Consider the following 19,250-nt stretch of genomic DNA (forward strand, 5'->3'; position numbering starts at 1 on the left):
TTGTAGTACTCATGGAATACTATTAAGAAGCAGACATTACGGAAATGCTGATGTTAGCTGCAGGCCCCTGAGTGATTTTATTTTTCATTTCACCAAACCTGGGAAGCATAAATGCCATTGGCTATTTGCCAAGTGTAATTCTTCACCTTTTGGTGGTACGTCCACGTCATGAATTTATTTCAGTGTTTTAATGAAAAGATTAGACTGATGAACAGATGTACATTCCTGTTGTAAGGTTTTGACTAATGTTTTGATGTAGGTTGACAGTTCAATCAAAATATTTTTACAAACCCACCATCTCAAATTTTTGATTTGTTGTACAAGTGCCAGACAATGACCATTACAGCAGAAGAGTCTAGCTAGCTCACCTTTGGCATTTGGTCGCGTAAACTTCACTATCAATATCCTGCCAGTCATCATTCATCAGAAACTTAACATAGATATTGTGGCTATAGGAGTAGGTCAGAGGCAGGATATTGTGTGGCAAGTGCCTCAGTGCCGAACTCCTCAAAGCCTGTCCATCATTTACAAGGCATCATCAGGAAGTTAAAGGAATGCACACCACTTGCCTCCATGATTGTGAGTTCCAACAATACTCGAGAGGTTCAACACCGCACAGGACATAGCAGCCCCTTTGCCACCCTATCTATCACCTTAAATGTTCTCTCCCGCCACCACCGGTGCATGGTGTATATGATCTACAAGTTGCATTTGTGATTGAATCTATAGTTTCAAAACATTTTGAGACAGTTCCTAGTTGAAAAGGGAAATTCGGGAAGGACAACTGGTTCTCCCAGTATCTAAGGGAAATAAGAATGAAACTGAGATTGGAAATCAAAATTTCTGGGTGAAGCTATATATAAAAAAAAGACAGAGCCATCAGCACTGAGTAGGTGATAAGTCCAATGATGCAGTATGGATGGGTTGAATCAGAGCATCCTTACAGTGCAGAAGGAAGTCATTCGGACTATCAAGTCTACATTGACTCTCCGATAGAGCTTCTAACCTTGTCCTGTGAACCCACATATTTATACTGCTAACTCCCCTAACCTACACATCTTGTGACATGCATGGCCAATCCACCTAACCTGCGCATGACTGGGAGAAAACCAGAGCACCTGGAGGAAATTCATGCAGACGCAGGGAGAATGTGCAAACTCATGATGACCTAAGGTCAGAATTGAACCTGGCCCCTGGCATTGTGAGGCAGCAATGCTAACCACTGTGCCATTGTCCTTCCCGAAGAACAGTAAGAAGTCTCACAGCACCAGGTTAAAGTCCAACAGGTTTATTTGGTAGCAAACGACACTAGCTTCCGGGGCTCTGCCCCTTTGTCAGGTAAGTGGGAGTTCTGATCACAAATGGGGCATATAAAGGCACACATCCAGATTTCAGAAAACTGATTAGAATGCACGTCTTTACAGCTAATCAAGTCTTAAAGATGCAGACAATGTGAGTGGAAATAGCATCAAGAATAAGTTAAAGAGATGTATATTGTATCCAGACAGGACAGTAAGTGAGATTTTGCAAGCCCAGGCAAGTCATGAGGGTTACAAATAGTGTGACATGAATCCAAGATCCCGGTTGAGGCTGTCCTCGTGTGCGGAACTTGGCTATCAGTCTCTGCTTAGTGACTCTGCGCTGTTGTGTGTCGTGAAGGCCCTTGGAGAACGCTTACCCGAAGATCAGAAGCCGAATGCCCGTGACCGCTGAAATATTCGCCAGCGGGAAGAGAACAGTCTTGCCTGTTGATTGTCGAGCAATGTTCATTCATCTGTTGTCATATCACCAGGCAAGACAATTCTCTTCCTGTTGGTGAACATTTCAGCGATCACAGGCATTTGGCCTCTGATCATCAGGTAAGCGTTCTCCAAGGCGGCCTTCACGGCACACGACAGCGCAGAGTCGCTGAGTAGAGACTGATAGCCAAATTCCGCACACATGAGGACGGCCTCAACTGGGATCTTGGGTTCGTGTCACACTATTTGTAATCACCACAACTTGCCTGGGCTTGCAAGATCTCACTTACTGTCTTGTCTAGATACAATACACATCTCTTTAATCTATGCTCGATGCTATCTCCACTCATATTGTCTGCACCTTTAAGACTTGATTAGTTGTAAAGACGTGCATTCTAATCAGTATTGTGTAATCTGAGTGTGTGCCTTTATATGCCCTGTTTGTGATCAGAACTCCCCACTCACCTGCTGAAGGGGCAGAGCCCTGAAAGCTAGCGCCATTTGCTACCAAATAAACCTGTTGGACTTTAACCTGGTGTTGCGAGCCTTCTTACTGTGTTTATCCCAGTCCAACGCTGGTATCTCCATATCATGACTTCCTGAAGAAGACAGAGGCTAGATCTGGAAACCAAGAATAAACTAAGATGCCATTGCTGTAGCTGTTTCTGTTACTTGATAACAGTGGATCTACATCATCCACTTTCTCAAGGGCAACTGGGGTACAGATCTTACCAGCGATGCTTATACCCCATGAACGATTTTAAAAAAGGTATAATTTATATCATGCTGATTAACTTATTACATTCACATGGCCCTTAATTTATCGCCTGTCAGTTACATTTACAAATGTTTGTGGGGTAAGATAATGCCATTATGATAGCGTTGGACTTAACAGAGAACAGTGGTTGAGCATGTTGATACTCAGAATAGAGTAATAGCCTGATAATTGAGCAACTAAACAAGCTGTAATCACCAGGATCTACCCTCATAAATTTACAGTGAAATGCTCAGATCCTCCACCTTGTATCTTCTAGTGCTGCTCTCTCAATAGCTACAGCAGAATATATTACCACATTTTTAAGTGTACAAAATTGTATTACTTTTTAGACAATTTTCTTGTTTGCTCTCTCCCTTCAAATGAGTCATATAGTAATGACAAATTTTCTTCCTGCACCAATATAAATCAAATTATCCAAAGGCACCTTGTCAGGGGATTAGCAGGGTAAATGTGTGGGGCTGTGGGAGTAGGATCTGGGTGGGATTGTGGTCAGTGCAGGCTTGATGGGCTGAATGGCATCCTTCTGCACTCTCAGGATTCCATGATTCTATGACATCCAACGATTGTCCAAGCGCAAACTTATTAAATTTGCTCAGGCTGGCTTTTTGGAGCACCTAACAACATGGAACACATTGTTGCAATGAACCTTTGGTAGTATTGCTTGCTTTTATGAAATAGTTTTTTGGACTAGTTAACACACATTATTTTCCACAAACAATAGATGTTGAGAAACAGGACCATAAATATGAATCTCTTATTTTGTGTAGATTGTGGAATATGTTTTGCAAATTGCAACATAATAATGACCACTAAACCAAGAAAATTATCGCCAGCTGTGATAAAATGCAGGTGGTCAGGAAGGCTAATGGGATGCTGGCCTTCATAGCGAGGGGGATTGAATATAAAAGTAGGGAGGTCTTGCTGCAGCTGTATAGGGCATTGGTAAGGCCGCAGCTGGAGTACTGTGTGCAGTTTTGGGCGCCGTATTTACGCAAGGATATTTTGGCCTTGGAGGGAGTGCAGAGGAGGTTTACGAGGCTGATGCCGGAGTTGAGGGGGTTGAGCTATGAGGAGAGGCTGAATAAACTAGGCTTGTACTCGTTAGAGTTTCGAAGAATGAGGGGAGATCTCATTGAGACGTATAAGATGATGAATGGGATGGATAGGATAGAGGTGGAGAGGCTCTTCCCGCTCAGAAAGGACAGTAGGACTAGGGGGCACAGCCTCAAGATAAAGGGGGGGCGGTTTAGAACGGTGTTGAGGAGGAACTTCTTCACTCAAAGGGTGGTGAATCTCTGGAATTCTCTACCCGTTGAAGTGGTGGAGGCTGCCTCTCTAAATATTTTTCAGACGCGGGTTGATGGGTTTTTGATAAGCGAGGGGATTAAGGGTTATGGGGAGAGGGCGGGAATGTGGAACTGAGCCACGACAGATCAGCCATGATCTTATTGAATGGCAGGGCAGGCTCGAAGGGCGGGATGGCCTACTCCTGCTCCTATTTCTTATGTTTTTATGTTATGTTATGGGGAGAGGGCAGGAATGTGGAACTGAGCCACGACAGATCAGCCATGATCTTATTGAATGGCGGGGCGGGCTCGAAGGGCTAGATGGCCTACTCCTGCTCCTATTTCTTATGTTATGTTAAAATAAATAGTTCCTCATTAGCACCATTGGGAACAACTTGCTTCGGAATCTACATCAGTAAACAAATAATAATTGGCCTGCTGGAAAGAATCCTGTGATCTATGCCTGCTTGGGTATATTAATAATCCAAACTTCTTTTGCAATTATCCTTTTATTGCTGGCTTTCTTGGACAGCTTGCTAATTCTGGGAAGGATTTTTTGAGGCTGCAGAATGGTAAAACTACTATGAGATGATTATTATGAGCAATTACTGCATCAGAGAATGCAAATTACTCTTTTTGTGACCTTCATGCTTGTGACCTGTATGCAGTAAACAAGTACTGGCATTAATGTTGATGTATAATTTTCATTCAAGTGTCATTGACCAATAGAGTGCAGTGACTTCAGCACAAATTTTGATTCTTCCTTTTGCTGTCTCCATTGATTTGAAAAACTGTATCTAAACAGAATATTCCAAAAGAAATGAACTTGATTTTGGCAAAATGGAATATCAGCTTTTTGTTAATATTTGCACAAATGATGGACTTTTAATAATGTCCTTTTCATGTGGCATTTCTATTGAAATTAGAAAATAAATATTCTCACAGCACATTTTTAAAGGTAAGTGTAAAGGTAAGTTTTAAAGGTAAAAGAGTGAGTGGAGGAGGAGTCAGGTCGAGGAGGAGTTAGAAATCTAAAGAGAAAAGCTCAGATAATAGAGCAGTAGAGATTTGGGTAAACGCAAACAAACTGATACAGGAAGTTCAGAGATAATAGTGTATCAGCCAATGAGGTGTGTACAGATAATAGGATTAAAATGACTTTTAAAAGTTGTTCATCTAAATTTTTTTAACAAGAGGTCAAAATAGTGGCACAAATAGAGATAAGTGGGTTTGATAGAATTGTTGTTGCAGAGACATGGTTGCAAGGTAATTAAGGTTTATAAAAATATTACACTGTACACAATATTGGAAAAGAAATGCAGAATTAAAAAGGAGGGGATGTAGCCCTGATGTGGAATACACATGGACAATATTAAGAGAGGATTTTGTCTCAGAACAGCAGGGAGTAGAATTAAAATGGATGGAAATTGAGAACAATTAGGGGTCACAAAACTGGAATTGTTCGCAGATCTCTGAACAGTAGTATGCTGTTGGACAGAGCATTAAGCAAGGAATAATTGGAACTTGCAGCAGAGACAATGTAATAATTGTTGGTGGGAATTGTAATCTTCTTATCAACTGGATAAATCAAATTGGTGAAGATTTGAGAAGATGCGTTTGCAGAATGCTGTTATCACAGCTTCTTAGAACAATAACAGTTAAGGCGGCATGGTCGCACAGTGGTTAGCACTGCTGCCTCGCAGCGCCAGGGATCTGAGCTTGATTCCAGCCTTGGGTGACTGCCTGTGTGGAGTTTGCACATCCTCCCAGTGTTTGTGTCAGTTTCCTCTAGATGCTCCAGCTTCCTCTCGCAGTCCAAAGATGTGCAGGCTAGGTGGATTAGCCATGCTAAGTTGCATCTTTGTGCCCCTAGATGTGTAGGTTAGAGAAATTAGCAGGGTAAATGCATGGGTTATGGGGACAGGGCAGAGGGTGGACTTTAGTAAGATGCTCTATTAGAGAGTCGGTGCAGACATAATGGGCCAAGTGGCTTCCTTCTGCACTGAAGGGATTCTATGATCTGTACGAATATGTTGTGGAATCAACTGGGGCAAAGCAACTTTGGATTTGTATTGTATAATGAAGCAGCGAAAAGTTATAGTAAAAGATTATCCGGGAAAAATGGTACGCTTGAATTCCATACTTGCATAGATCTGAGGGTAGAGCTAGCTGTGGTTGATTGGCTAAATAGACTCAACAGAAATTAAGCAAAATTATTAACAAAAATATTTTCCATTAAAAAAACAAGTTGTGGTGAAAAGTATCCATCCTTGACTTACTGAAGAAGTTCCAGTTTCTTCCCATAGTCCAAAAATGTGTAGATTAGATAAATTGGCCATACTAAATTGCCCCTTAGTGTCCAAAAGATCTCTTGGCTTGGTGGATAAGAGTTAGGGTTAGCCATGGTAAATGTGTGAGGTTACAGGGATAGGTGGGGACTGGGGGGCAGGGCGGGAAGGGTCTGTAGAGGGAATGGGGTGGACCTGGGTATGGTGCTCTTTTGGGGTGTTGGTGCAAACTTGATGGGAATTGTAATCTCCTCCTAGATACTATTAGATTAAGATTATCATTCAGTGAAGAGTAATAGCAGTCTGAGGATTGGGACAACATTAGAAACCAGTAAAGGGCATTTAAAAAGTTGACTAAAAATGGAAAAAATAGAGTGAGTATTATGCATCAAGGAATATAAATACTGATTATAAGAGCTAATATGAGGAGCATAACTAAAATGAACATTGATACTTTCGAGTTGGAGGCAGGAAAAATGATCATGGGGAATGAGGAAATGGCAGAATGCTGGATAAATGTTTTGTGTCTGTCTTCACAGTCGAAGACACTAATTACAAAACAGAAATACACAGTTACTAAGGGGCCAATAAGAATGCAGAGCTTAAAGTAATTAATATCAGCAGAAAAAACATGTTAGAGAAACATCAGTAACTAAAATCTGACCAAAACCCCAGGATATGATGGCCTATGATCCTAGGTTTCTTAATAAGGTAGTCAGAGAGATAGTGGATGCATTGATTATGATTTTCCAAAATTTCCTAGGTTCTTGAATGGTCCTAGCAGATTAGAAATTAGCAAATATAATACCGTTCAATAAAGGACAGAGAGAGAAAAATGTAAACTACGGGCCAGTCATTGAGAATACTGGAATTTATTTATAAAGACGTCATCGCAATGCACTTAGAAAATCACAGGCAGAGTGAACATGATTTATTTTTTCATCTTTCACAAAATGTGAGCGTCGCTGCTAGGCCAGCATTAATTGCCCATCTCTAATTATCCTTGAGAAGATGATAGTGAACTGCTTTCTTGAAGCTTTGCAGTCCTTGTGGTGTCGATGTACCTATGGTGTTGTTACAGAAAGAATTCGAGGATTTTCACCTAAAAGTAGGGAAGCATTTGAGAAATAGTCCTTGACAAATTTATTGGCATTATTGAAGATGTAACCAGTTGGGGAGATAAAGGAAAGCTAGTAGTTGTAGCTAATTTGGATTTTCAAAAGGCATTTGGGCACCACACTAAAGATTAATACACAAGATAAGGGCTTTTGGAGTTGGTGGTAATATACAAATCTGGATAGAGGATTAGTTAACAGAATGGAAGCAGAGAGTGAAGATGAAATGGGGGATTTTCAAGTTGGCTGTCTGTTAATTGTGAAATGCCACAAGAGTCAGTAGCGGAATCTCAGTTACTTACAATGCACATTGATGATTTAGGTGACGTGTAACAGTGAAGGCTGAGAATGATGTGCCAAGTTTCCTGATACAAAACAAATTCAGAATGCAAACTTGAAGAGACTGCGAAAAGAAATGGACAGGTTAATTGAATGGGCAACAGGATGGCAGATGGAGTGTAGTAAGGAGAAGTGTGAGGTTATTCGCTTGTGAAATAAGAGTAGAAAAACAATACTTTTCAAGAGGCACGAACTTTTAATTGTTAATGTTCAGAGAGACTTATGTGTACATAAGAACATAAGAACATAAGAAATAGGAGCAGGAGTAGGCCATCTGGCCCTTCGAGCCTGCCCCGCCATTCAATAAGATCATTTGGAATACAGAAAGTTAGCTTGCAGGCATACAGCAAGCAATTAAGAAGACACATGGCATGTTGGCCTTTATTGCAAAGGGATTAGAGTGCAAGACAAGGGAATTCTTGTGACAATTAAGATTACTCCTAAAGTATTATACACAGTTTTGCTCTCCATATCTGAGGAAGGACAGTGAGCGTTCACTGGATTGATTCTGGGAAGAGAGGATTGTCCTGTGATGAGATACTGTGTAAATTGGGCCTACACCCCTTTGAGGTTAGAAGAATGGGAATTGATCTTATTGAAACATGATTCTGAAAGGGTTTGACAGGATAAGCACAGAGGTTATTTGCACTGGTTAGGGAATCTAGCATACTGGGCAAAATTTCAAAATAAGAGGGCAATTTTTTAAGACTGAGGTCAGGAGAAATTTATTTTCTCAGAGAGTTCTGAATCTTTGGGATTCTTGACCCTAAAGGATTGTGGATGTTTTGTTATTGAGTACATTTATGTATGAGACATAATTTTTTGGTTTTCAGTGTGAGGATTCTGGAGAGCAGGCAGGAAAATAGAGTTGAGGCAAAAGATCTCTATTATCGTATTTGATGATGGAGCTTGTTCGTAGGATCATCTGATCTTCTCCTCTTCCTCTTTCTTGTTTTTAACAACACCAAACTGATCAAAAGGCTCTAAGTTTAACTGCCAGATGGGAATTTTGCATTCTAACCTTGGTTTCCTGGGGCTTTGAAGTTACCATAAGATTGTCTCAGTCCCTTCCTTGTTTACAATGGAGCTGTCGATAGTAGTCATGATGTGGATATGCCGGCGTTGGACTGGGGTAAACACAGTAAAAAGTCTTCCAGTTCGTCCAGTACTTTCCCAGAGCGGAGAAGTTACGATATCGTCTTCGGAGTCTTCAACATATCATTGATGAAGACGAACATCTCGCCAGGGCCATCCCCACACCCCCACTTCTTGCCTTCAGACAACCACGCAACCTCAAACAGACCATTGTTCGCAGCAAACTACCCAGCCTTCAGGAGAACAGTGACCACAATACCACACAACCCTGCCACAGCAACCTCTGCAAGACATGCCGGATCATTGACATGGATGACATCATCACACTGGAGAATACCATCCACCAGGTACACGGTAAATACTCTTGCAACTCAGCCAACGTTGTCTACCTGATACGTTGCAAGAAGGGATGTTCCAAAGCTTGGTACGTTGGGGAGACCATGCAGACACTACGACAACGGATGAATGAACATCGCTCAACAATCACCAGGCAAGACTGTTCCCTTCCTGTTGGCAAACACTTCAGTGGTCACGGGCATTCAGCCTCTGACCTTCGGGTAAGCATTCTCCAAGGCGGCCTTCACGACACACAACAGCGCAGAGTCGCTGAGCAGAGACTGATAGCCAAGTTCTGCACGCATGAGGACGGTCTCAACAGGGATCTTGGGTTCATGTCGCACTATCTGTAACCCCCATGACTTGCCTGGGTTTGCAAAACCTCACTTACTGTACTATGGAGACAATACGCATCTCTTTAACCTGTGATCAGTGCTCCTTCCACTCACATTGTCAGCCACTTTAGGACTTGAACAGCAGGTTAGGTGTAAAGATTCGCATTCTAATCAGTAATCTGTAAACTGTCTGTGCTTTATATGCTCTGCCTGAGGCCAGAACTCTCCATTCACCTGAAGAAAAGCTTAACCTCGAAAGCTTGTGAGTTTACTATCAGATAAATTGGTTGAACTTAAACCTGGTGTTGTCAGACTTTTTATTATAATGGAGCTATCAGAGACACCAAATTTACTGTCCATAATTGAAACCTCTGCAGCCAACTATCAGGCAATAATACCTTACTTGTTAGTCTTTATATTGATGAGATCATTGACATTTATCAAAACTAAATTGAGTAAATTCCTGCTAAGATTGTCACCCTTTTAAAAAGGGATAGTATTTGAAGAAAAACACGCTTCCTTAGATTTTTAAAATTTCCTTTGAAGTAATCATTGGCAAATAAAATGCTGTGGGATAGTGTGTTTCAAGTGAAAGTGTTTTCCCTAAAATTGATATTACTATTACGCTCCTAAAATTTGCTACTCATTTAGCATTTAAATAATGTCAATCATTCTAAGTTTTCAGGTTTGAATATTAACACAAATTTGAAAGTCTTTACACATTCCCTAAAATTTGCTACTCATTTAGCATTTAAATAATGTCAATCATTCTAAGTTTTCAGGTTTGAATATTAACACAAATTTGAAAGTCTTTACACATTCCCTCCACCCAATTTTAACTATTAAGGGAAGGCAGTGGCGTAATGGTATTGTCACTGGACTAGTAATCCAGAGACCAGGGAAATGCTCTGGGGACCCATGTTTGAATCCCACTGAGGCAAATGGTAAAATTTGAATTTTCTAAAGAAAATCTGGAAATAAAAGTCTAATGATCATCTTGAAACCATTGCCGTTTATCATAAAAACCCATCTGGTTCGCTTTGTGGAAATCTGTTGTCCTTACTTGGTCGAGCCTGTATGTGACTCCAGTCCCACAACAGTAAGTTTTGTTTTATTAATGTCACAAGTAGGCTTATATCAACACTGAGTGAAGTTATTGTGAAAATCTCCTAGTCGCCATGCTCCGGTTCCTGTTCAGGTACAATGAGGGAGAATTTAGAATGCATCTAACCAATACTTTTTTCGGACTATAGGAGGAAACTGAAGCACTTGGAGGACTGTGTGCAGACACAGGGATAATGGGCAAACTCTGCACAGACAGTGACCCAAACCAGGAATCAAACCCATATCCTGGCACTGTGAGGCAGCAGTGCTAGCCACTGTGCCACTGTGCTGCCCAATTGTAGTTGTGATTCTTAAATGCCCTCCCAAATGGACAATAAATGCTGTCAGTGACACCCATATCCCATGAGCAAATTTTTAAAAAATACGCTAACTAACTTTTGTCATTCTGTCTTCTCCAGTTAACAATTTGGAGCAATTAGGTAGACTGATGTCTCCGCTAGTTATTACTGCTGGTTTGTAGTTGACTGACATGAAGTATAGAGGTGTTTGATTTTAATCATGCTCTATACATTATAAGTCTTTATCAGCCAGTTGAGAAGTAGCAACAGCCTTTTCTGAGAGCTACTGATTTGGAATGTTGTTCTAGAGTGGTAGTCAGTGATTAAAATTTCAATCCATCCCAAAAACAAGTGAGGATAGTCTCCTCCCTGGTTACAGTTCAGTTTAAGGTTGTTAAGAAGGCATACAGTGTCTTGGCGTTTATTGGTAGGGGGATTGAATTTAGGAGTCGTAGCGTTATGTTGCAACTGTACACAACTCTGGTGCGGCCGCACTTGGAGTATTGTGTGCAGTTCTGGTCCCCACATTACAGGAAGGATGTGGAGGCTTTGGAGAGGGTGCAGAGGAGGTTTACCAGGATGTTGCCTGGTATGGAGGGGAGATCCTATGAGGAGAGGCTGAGGGATTTGGGGTTGTTTTCGCTGGAAAGAAGGTGGCTAAGAGGGGATCTTATTGAAACATATAAGATGATTAGAGGTTTAGATAGGGTGGATAGTGATAGCCTTTTTCCTCTGATGGAAAAATCTAGCACGAGGGGGCATGGCTTTAAACTAAGGGGGGGTAGTTATAGGACAGATGTCAGGGGTAGGTTCTTTACCCAGAGGGTGGTGAGGGATTGGAATGCCCTGCCTGCTGCAGTTGTAAATGCGCCTAGTTTGGGGGCGTTTAAGAGGTCTGTGGACAGGTTTATGGACGAAAAGGGATTGGTTTAGGTTAGTGGGTCATTGTTGTTTTTTTTTAACTGGTCGGCGCAACATCGTGGGCCGAAGGGCCTGTTCTGCGCTGTAATGTTCTATGTTCTATGTTCTTGGTCATAACCTGGGAAGCTGATGGTGTAGGGTAATGTTGTTGAACTTGTAATTCAGTCACCCACACTAATTCTCTGGGGACATGGGTTCAAATCCCACCATAGCAGCTCATAGAATTTCAATTCAGTTAACAAAATCTGGCATACAAAGCTAGTCTCAGCAATAGTTATTGTGAAAATACCATAGATTGTTGCAAAAACCCATCCTGGTTCTGTAATGTCCTTTAGAGAAGAAAATATGCCATCCTTAACTGGCCTGACCTACATGTGACTCCAGATGGGCGGCATGGTGGTACAGTGGTTAGCACTGCTGCCTCACAGTGTCAGGCACCTGGATTCGATTCCTGGCTTGGGTCACTATCTGTGTGGAGTTTAACATCTCTGTGTTATTTCTGTACTGTAGTTTGTAGAACGTTTCAAAGTTAGCAAGCATTTAAGAATCAGTGAGTAGGGGTTGAAAGAAAATAAGGGAATTTGTCATCAGGACAGATGCCACATAATACTGGCTGAACTAAATAGTAAGCTCCTGTGTTGTAATTTCTGTGTAATTCAATGTCTCAACTGAACCCACTCTTGTGATCCAAACTGTAACTTTTCCTGCCAAATATGTGAGTAATTTGTAGACAGTCCAGGGATCAAACAAAAACCCTTATTGCTATTTTTCTAATACTGGCAATTTCATATGCTCATGAATGATACATCGTATGTTATGCATCAAATCAGAGAGAAAATTTTCACACAAGGTTCTGAAAACATGCAGGCACTCACTAGCAATTCCTGAAGCAGAGAAGGAAAAAAAAAGGCTACTGCTACAAAGGAGAAAAGTGGAATTAAGGCAAAGAATCAAACTGCCTGCTTCCCTCTTGTAATTTCACAGACTCACAGTTTATTAATTTGATTTGTGTGATTCTACATCAAATATAGCTTCTTTCTCATTTGTTCATAATCTCCATACCCCGCTGGGATACAGGGAAGGATGGCAGGTTGGATCCAAATTAGGCTCAATGACAGGAAACGAAGGATAATGGCTGATGTTTTTGTGAATGGAAAACAGTTTCCAGTGCTGTTCCACAGGGCTTACTGTTGGATCCGGTACTGTTAGTTGACTATATTAATGATTTAGACTTGCATATGAGTGGCATGACGGAAATTTGCAGATCGCTCATAGCTTAGCTGTGTAGTTGATAATGAAAAGAATGGCTATTGTCTCCTGAATAATATCAATGGTGTGGTTGAGGGAGTGGAAAAGTGGCAGATAGAATTCAACCCAGAAAAGTGTGAGGTGTGCATTTGGGGACAAGGCAAACAAAGCAGGGGAATACTCAAAAACGGGAGGATATTGATGAGGATATTGAGTAGAGGAAGTGAGAGACCTTGGATTACATGCTCATAGCTCCTTGAAGGTGGCAGGACAGGTGAATAAGATGGTAATGAAAACATCTGGAATGGACAATTAATTGAATATAAAAACAGGGATATAGTAAGTGAGCCATATAAAATACTTGTTAAGCCGCAGTGGGAATTTTGTATACAGTTTTGGTTGTCACATTACAAGAAGAACATAATTGCTCTGGAGAGGGTACTGAGAAGATTGATAAGAATGTTGCCAGGGCTTAAAAATTTCAGCTATGAGTGAAGATTGGATAGGCTGGGGCTGTCTGCCTTGGAACTGGGAGGCTGAGGTGTGACCTCATTGATTATGAGGGCCCTAGATAGAATGCACAAGGATGCCCTGTTTCCCCTTGAAGAGAGATTAATTACGAGGGGACATGAAGAAAAACTTCTTCAGCCGGTGGGTATTTGGAATTTGCTGGTGGAGACAGAAATTCTCATTTTGTTTAAAAGGTGCCTGCATCTGCACCAAAAATGCTGTAACTTGTAAGGCTACAGGCCAGGTACTGGAAAGAGTTTATTATTTTCTCTTTTAGCTGGTGTAGTAGACATGATGGGCCGAATGGACCATTACTTTGCTTAGTGGTTCTAAATTAATAAACTATCATCCTTTTTGGAGGGCTGATGGAATAAGTAAATTATGAACACTGTCCTGGTAAACTTTTTCTGGTCGTCAGCCTTTTGAGTCACCTGATATTAATTAGTTCTTTTTCTGTTGGCTTAAATTATATTTGTTCTGCCTCAACTTATATAGATCCTTTGGTTAGCAATTTAGTAGTGAATTTTGCAGCCTGCCTAGTACTTCTTTCGAATTATTTTGTTTTATTCCTAAATGTCTATTATCATTATTTTTGATTATTTGGCCATGGTATGCACTGATCAGCAATTAGCACAGCTTCCATCAAAAATCACCTTCATAAGTTGTTTGAGCAGCAGTATTCATCATTCCTGGTGGTCTAATTCTATGAGCAGACCATTGAATCTGCGGGTGGCCACTACGAATATATTCCAAGTCTTCCATCCTCACCACACTACAAGACCATAGGATCCTTCAGCTCAACTGGTCCATGCCACCCAGTTTTTACCACTAAGCTAGTCCCAATTGCCTGCATTTGACCCATTTCCCTCTATACCCATCTTACCCATGTAACTGTCTAAATGCTTTTTAAAAGACAAAATTGCACACACCTCTACGACTGCCTCTGGCAGCTCATTCCAGACACTCACCACACTCTGTGTGGAAAAATTGCCCTTCTGGACACTTGCATCCCCTTAAACCTTAACCTTAAACCTATGCCCTCTAGTTTTAGACTCCCCTATCTTTGGGAAAAGATATTGACTGTCCACCTTATCTATGCACCTCATTATTGTATCGACCTCTAAAAGATCACCTCTAAGCCTCCTATGCTTCATGGAAAAAATATGCCAGTCTATCCAGTCTTTCCTTAGAACTCAAACCATCAAGTCCCAATAGCATGTCAGTAAATCTTTTCTGCACTCTTTCCAGTTTAATAATATCCTTTCTATAATAGGGTGACCAGAACTGTACACAGTATTCCAAGTGTGGCCTTACCAATGTCTTATACAACTTCAACAAGACATTCCCACTCCTGTATTCAATGTTCTAACCAACGAAACCAAGCATGCCAAATGCTGCCTTCATCACCCTGTCCACTTGCGACTCCATCTTCAAGGAGCTATGAACCTGTACCCCTGATCTCTTTGTTCTATAACTCTCCCCAATGCTCTACCGTTAACTGAGTAGGTCCTGCCCTGATTGCATCACCTCACGTTTATCTAAATTAAACTCCTTTTGCCATTCATTGGCCCAGTTACATAAGAACATAAGAAATAGGAGCAGGAGTAGGCCATCTAGCCCTTCGAGCCTGCCCCGCCATTCAATAAGATCATGGCTGATCTGTCGTGGCTCAGTTCTACATTCCCCCCCTCTCCCCATAACCCTTAATCCCCTCGCTTATCAAAAACCCATCAACCCGCGTCTTAAAAATATTTAGTGAGGTAGCCTCCACCACTTCAACGGGCAGAGAATTCCAGAGATTCACCACCCTTTGAGTGAAGAAGTTCTTCCTCAACTCCGTTCTAAACCGCCCCCCCCTTTATCTTGAGGCTGTGCCCCCAGTCCTACTGTCCTTTCTGAGCGGGAAGAGTCTCTCCACCTCTATCCTATCCATCCCATTCATCATCTTATACGTCTCAATGAGATCTCCCCTCATTCTTCTAAACTCTAACGAGTACAAGTCTAGTTTATTCAGCCTCTCCTCATAGCTCAACCCCCTCAACTCCGGCATCAGCCTAGTAAACCTCCTCTGCACTCCCTCCAAGGCCAAAATATCCTTGCGTAAGTACGGCGCCCAAAACGGCACACAGTACTCCAGCTGCGGCCTCACCAATGCCCTATACAGCCGCAGCAGTTGATGAAGATCTTGTTGCAATCCAAGATAACCTTTCTCACTGTCCAGTACGCCATCAATCTTGGTGTCATCTGCAAATTTACTGAGCAGGCCCCATAAATTCTCATCCAAATCATTAATATAAATAACAAAAAATAGTGGACCCAGCACCGATCATTGAGGCACACCGCTGGCCACAGGCCTCCAGTTTGAAAAGCAACCCTCCACAACCACCCTCTGTCTTCTTTTGTCAAGCAAATTTTGTATCCAATTGGCTACCTCACATCGGATCCTGTGAGATGCATGAATAGGATGGGAATAGAGGGATATGGCCTCGGAAAGATAAAGAGTTTTAGTTCCATTGGGCAGCTTGGTCGTTGCAGACTTGGAGGGCTGAAGGGCCTGTTCCTGTGCTGTAATTTTCTTTGTTCTTTAAGTCTGCTCCACCATTCAATCGTGGCTGATATTTTTCTCATCCCCATTCTCCTACGTTTTCCCCATAACCCCTGATCCCCTTATTAATCAAAAACCTATCTATCTCTGTTTTAAAGACACTCGATGACCTGGCCTCCAAGGCCTTCTGTGGCAAAGAGTTCCACAAATTCACCACTCTCTGGTTGAAGAAATTCCTCATTATCTCTGTTTTAAAGGATCGTCCCTTTAGCCTGAGGTTGTGCCTTCTAGTTTTTCCTATTAGTGGAAATATCCTCTCCACGCCCACTCTATCCAGGCCTCGCATATTCCTGGGGTGGCAGGTCTGTCATATGAGGAAAGGCCAAGTTGGTTAGAATTATATTCATTGAAGTTTAGAAGAAGGATTTCATAGAAACTTAATATGATTAGAGCGCATTAGAGAAATGCAACAGCATTTCTTTCTCCGTCTAAATGTCATAATCTTGTACATGTCTATCAAAATTCCCCAAAACTCCCCACCTTCTTTGCTCCAAGGAGAACAACCATAGCCTCTCCAACCTAATTTTTGGCTAGAATTTCCTATCCCTAGAAGGATTTTGGTACATACTCTCATCCTCTGAAGGACCTTTAAGTTGTTCCTAAAGCCTGGTGGTCTGAATTGAATCTAATATAGTACTCCAGTTGTGCTATAAACAGTGCTTTATAAGGGTTCGGCATAATTTTCCTGATTTTGTACTTTATTCATAAAGCTTTTCTTTTGCTTTACTAACTAATTTTTCAGTATGCTCTATCACCTTCAAAGACCTATGCACATAAACCCCCAGGACCATCTTACCTACAAGTTCTTTAGAACTGTGTCATTTAGTTTATATTGCCTGTCTTTATCTCTTCTCTAGAAATCACACTTCTCTGCACTGAACGTAATATACCCCTCTTCTATTTATGTTGCTAGTCTATTTATTCTCAGTTGTAGTCAATTGTCTCCTCACTGTCTGCTACACCTCCAAGTTTTTGGTCTTTGAATCTGCTGTTGAGCAGTAATCTGGATGCTGAAGTGAAGGCCTTCATTCTTGAGAATGCATTTATTTCTGTTGAATTGATCTTCCCATTGGTGTGGGAAGATTCATACTTCAGGCAGTAAGGTATCAACTAAAAACACAATTTTTCCTGGTCTTGAAAGGCACAGTGCTTAAAAGAAGATCCCACCTGCTGTTTTTTTTTCATTGCTATGATCTAAAATTGACTTGTTGTTTAATGCTTGCATTGTAAAATTGCTGACAGTCATATTACGATATAACTTAGGGAAACAAAAATACTGTAAATCTGAAATAAAAACAGAAAATGATGGAAATACCAGTAGGTCAGGCAGCATTTTTGGGAAAGAAACGTGAGTAAATCGTTAAGATTGATGACCTTTCATTAGGAATGGAATCAGTTGAAAAAAGTAATAAATTTTAAACAGGTGAAAGGGAATCATAGATCATAGAATCCTAGAGGGTGGAAAGAGGCCCTTCGGCACATCGAGTCTGCAACGACCACAATCCCACCTAGGCCCCATTCCCATATCCCTACATGTTTTACCTGCAAATCCCTCTAACCTATACATCTCAGGACACTGAGGGACAATTTTTTTTAGCATGACCAATCAACTTAACCCACACATCTTTGGACTGTGGGAGGAAACTGGAGCACCTGGAGGAAACCCACACAGACACGAGGAGAATGTGCAAACTCCACACAGATAGTGACCCGAGCCGGAAATCAAACCCAGGTCCCTGGAGCTGTGAACCAGTGCTACTGTGCTGTCCCACGGAAGATGGTGGAAAAAGGATGAAAGGGAAGGACTGTAATCGGGTGGAAGGCACCTTCTCCCCTTAAAACCTTTTAAATTTCTAACTTTTCACAATTCTGATGAAAGGTCATTGACCTGAAGCCTGTCTTCCCGGACAGTATTTTGTAGATTTGTACTTGATATGGTGGTAAGTTGTCAGAATTTTAACTTTCTTAGCACCATCTGAATGAGAATGTTTTGTGCAAACTGCTGATGTTGAACCAAACGTAAAGACTCCCCTTTTTTAGTTTAAAGTGGATAGCCTCAAGTACTATTGATGGAAAATTATTTTTATTATTTGAAAGCCCACAGTGTCATCACAATTTTTTCTCATTATTTGTATTTTAGGAGAAACCATTGTCCAGATCATTGCAAAGAGGTGAAGATTTACAGTTTGATCAGGTAAGAAAACTGATGTTATTATCTTTGTCACACCAAGAAAATAGTCATACTCCCAAAATCAACATTTTCTATTTTGCAGCCTAGTATGTATGATCATGTATACCTTATAATTTGTTTTGATACTTTTGAAAATGTGAAATTTTAGTGTCAAATTTATGCTACCCAAAATTAGTTTTTCTTGACTTAAGCTGATTGGTATTCAAGCTATACTTACTGCAGTATTTTAACTTAGTAAGGAAGATGATGCAGTCATATAGGAAGTAACAGTGGAATACCTGAACAATGTCTCAAAATGCCAAGTATAATGAGCCATTTTGCTATTCAGTTATTTTAATTTTTCATATACGTCGAGAAATATGTTTTGGTGTTTTGGTTCCTAATACAAGTCTAATGTGGCAGCTGACAGCATTTTACCTTGACGCCCAGTGAGCATATTATGATTTGCTGAAAAATGTCAGTGGATAGGACACACATTTCTTTGATCCTTCTCCAGCTCTTGTTCATGTTGCATAAAGTTAAATCTCACAGGATCCAGGGGGAGGTGTCTAAATGGATACAAAATTGGCTTCTTGACAGAGGCCACAGGGTGGTTGTAGAGAGTTGTTTTTCAAACTGGAGGCTTGTGACCAGCGGTGTGCCTCAGGGATCAGTGCTGGGCCCACTGCTGTTTATCATTTATATTAATGATTTCGATGAGAGTGTAGGACGCATGGTTAGTAAGTTTGCAGATGACACGAAGATTGGCAGCATGGTGGACAGTGAAGAAGTTATCTTGGATTGCAGCAGGATCTTGATCAATTGGGCCAATGGGCTGACGAATGGCAGATGGAATTTAATTTACACAAATGCAAAGTAACGTATTTTGGTAGATTGAACCAGGACAGGACTTAATCAGTTAATGATAGGGCGTTGGGGAGAGTTATAGGACAAAGAGATCTAGGGGTACAGTTCATAGCTCCTTGAAAGTGGAGTCACAGGTGGACAGAGGGGTGAAGAAGGCATTCAGCATGCTTGGTCAGAACATTGAATATAGGAGTTGGGACGTCTTGCTGAAGTTG

At 41.2% G+C, this 19,250-nt stretch overlaps 1 protein-coding gene across 12 annotated transcripts in view; it reads left to right on the forward strand.

The window, feature by feature from the left end:
- Nucleotides 1-19,250, forward strand: part of fryl (furry homolog, like) — a 474,495-nt gene that overhangs the window by 164,814 nt on the left and 290,431 nt on the right. For all 12 annotated transcript variants that reach the window (XR_013886541.1, XM_080187850.1, XM_080187842.1 and 9 more), the window contains one exon: nucleotides 18,139-18,192. Coding sequence is in view for 11 of the 12 variants with exons in the window: in XM_080187850.1 (XP_080043976.1) it covers nucleotides 18,139-18,192 (54 nt within the window). In the remaining variant the exon portion in view is untranslated. The remainder of the gene's footprint in view (nucleotides 1-18,138; nucleotides 18,193-19,250) is intronic.

The sequence above is a fragment of the Carcharhinus amblyrhynchos genome, chromosome 1 (genome assembly GCF_965287045.1).
Source record: "Carcharhinus amblyrhynchos chromosome 1, sCarAmb.v2.hapA, whole genome shotgun sequence".
Taxonomy (NCBI): domain Eukaryota; kingdom Metazoa; phylum Chordata; class Chondrichthyes; order Carcharhiniformes; family Carcharhinidae; genus Carcharhinus; species Carcharhinus amblyrhynchos.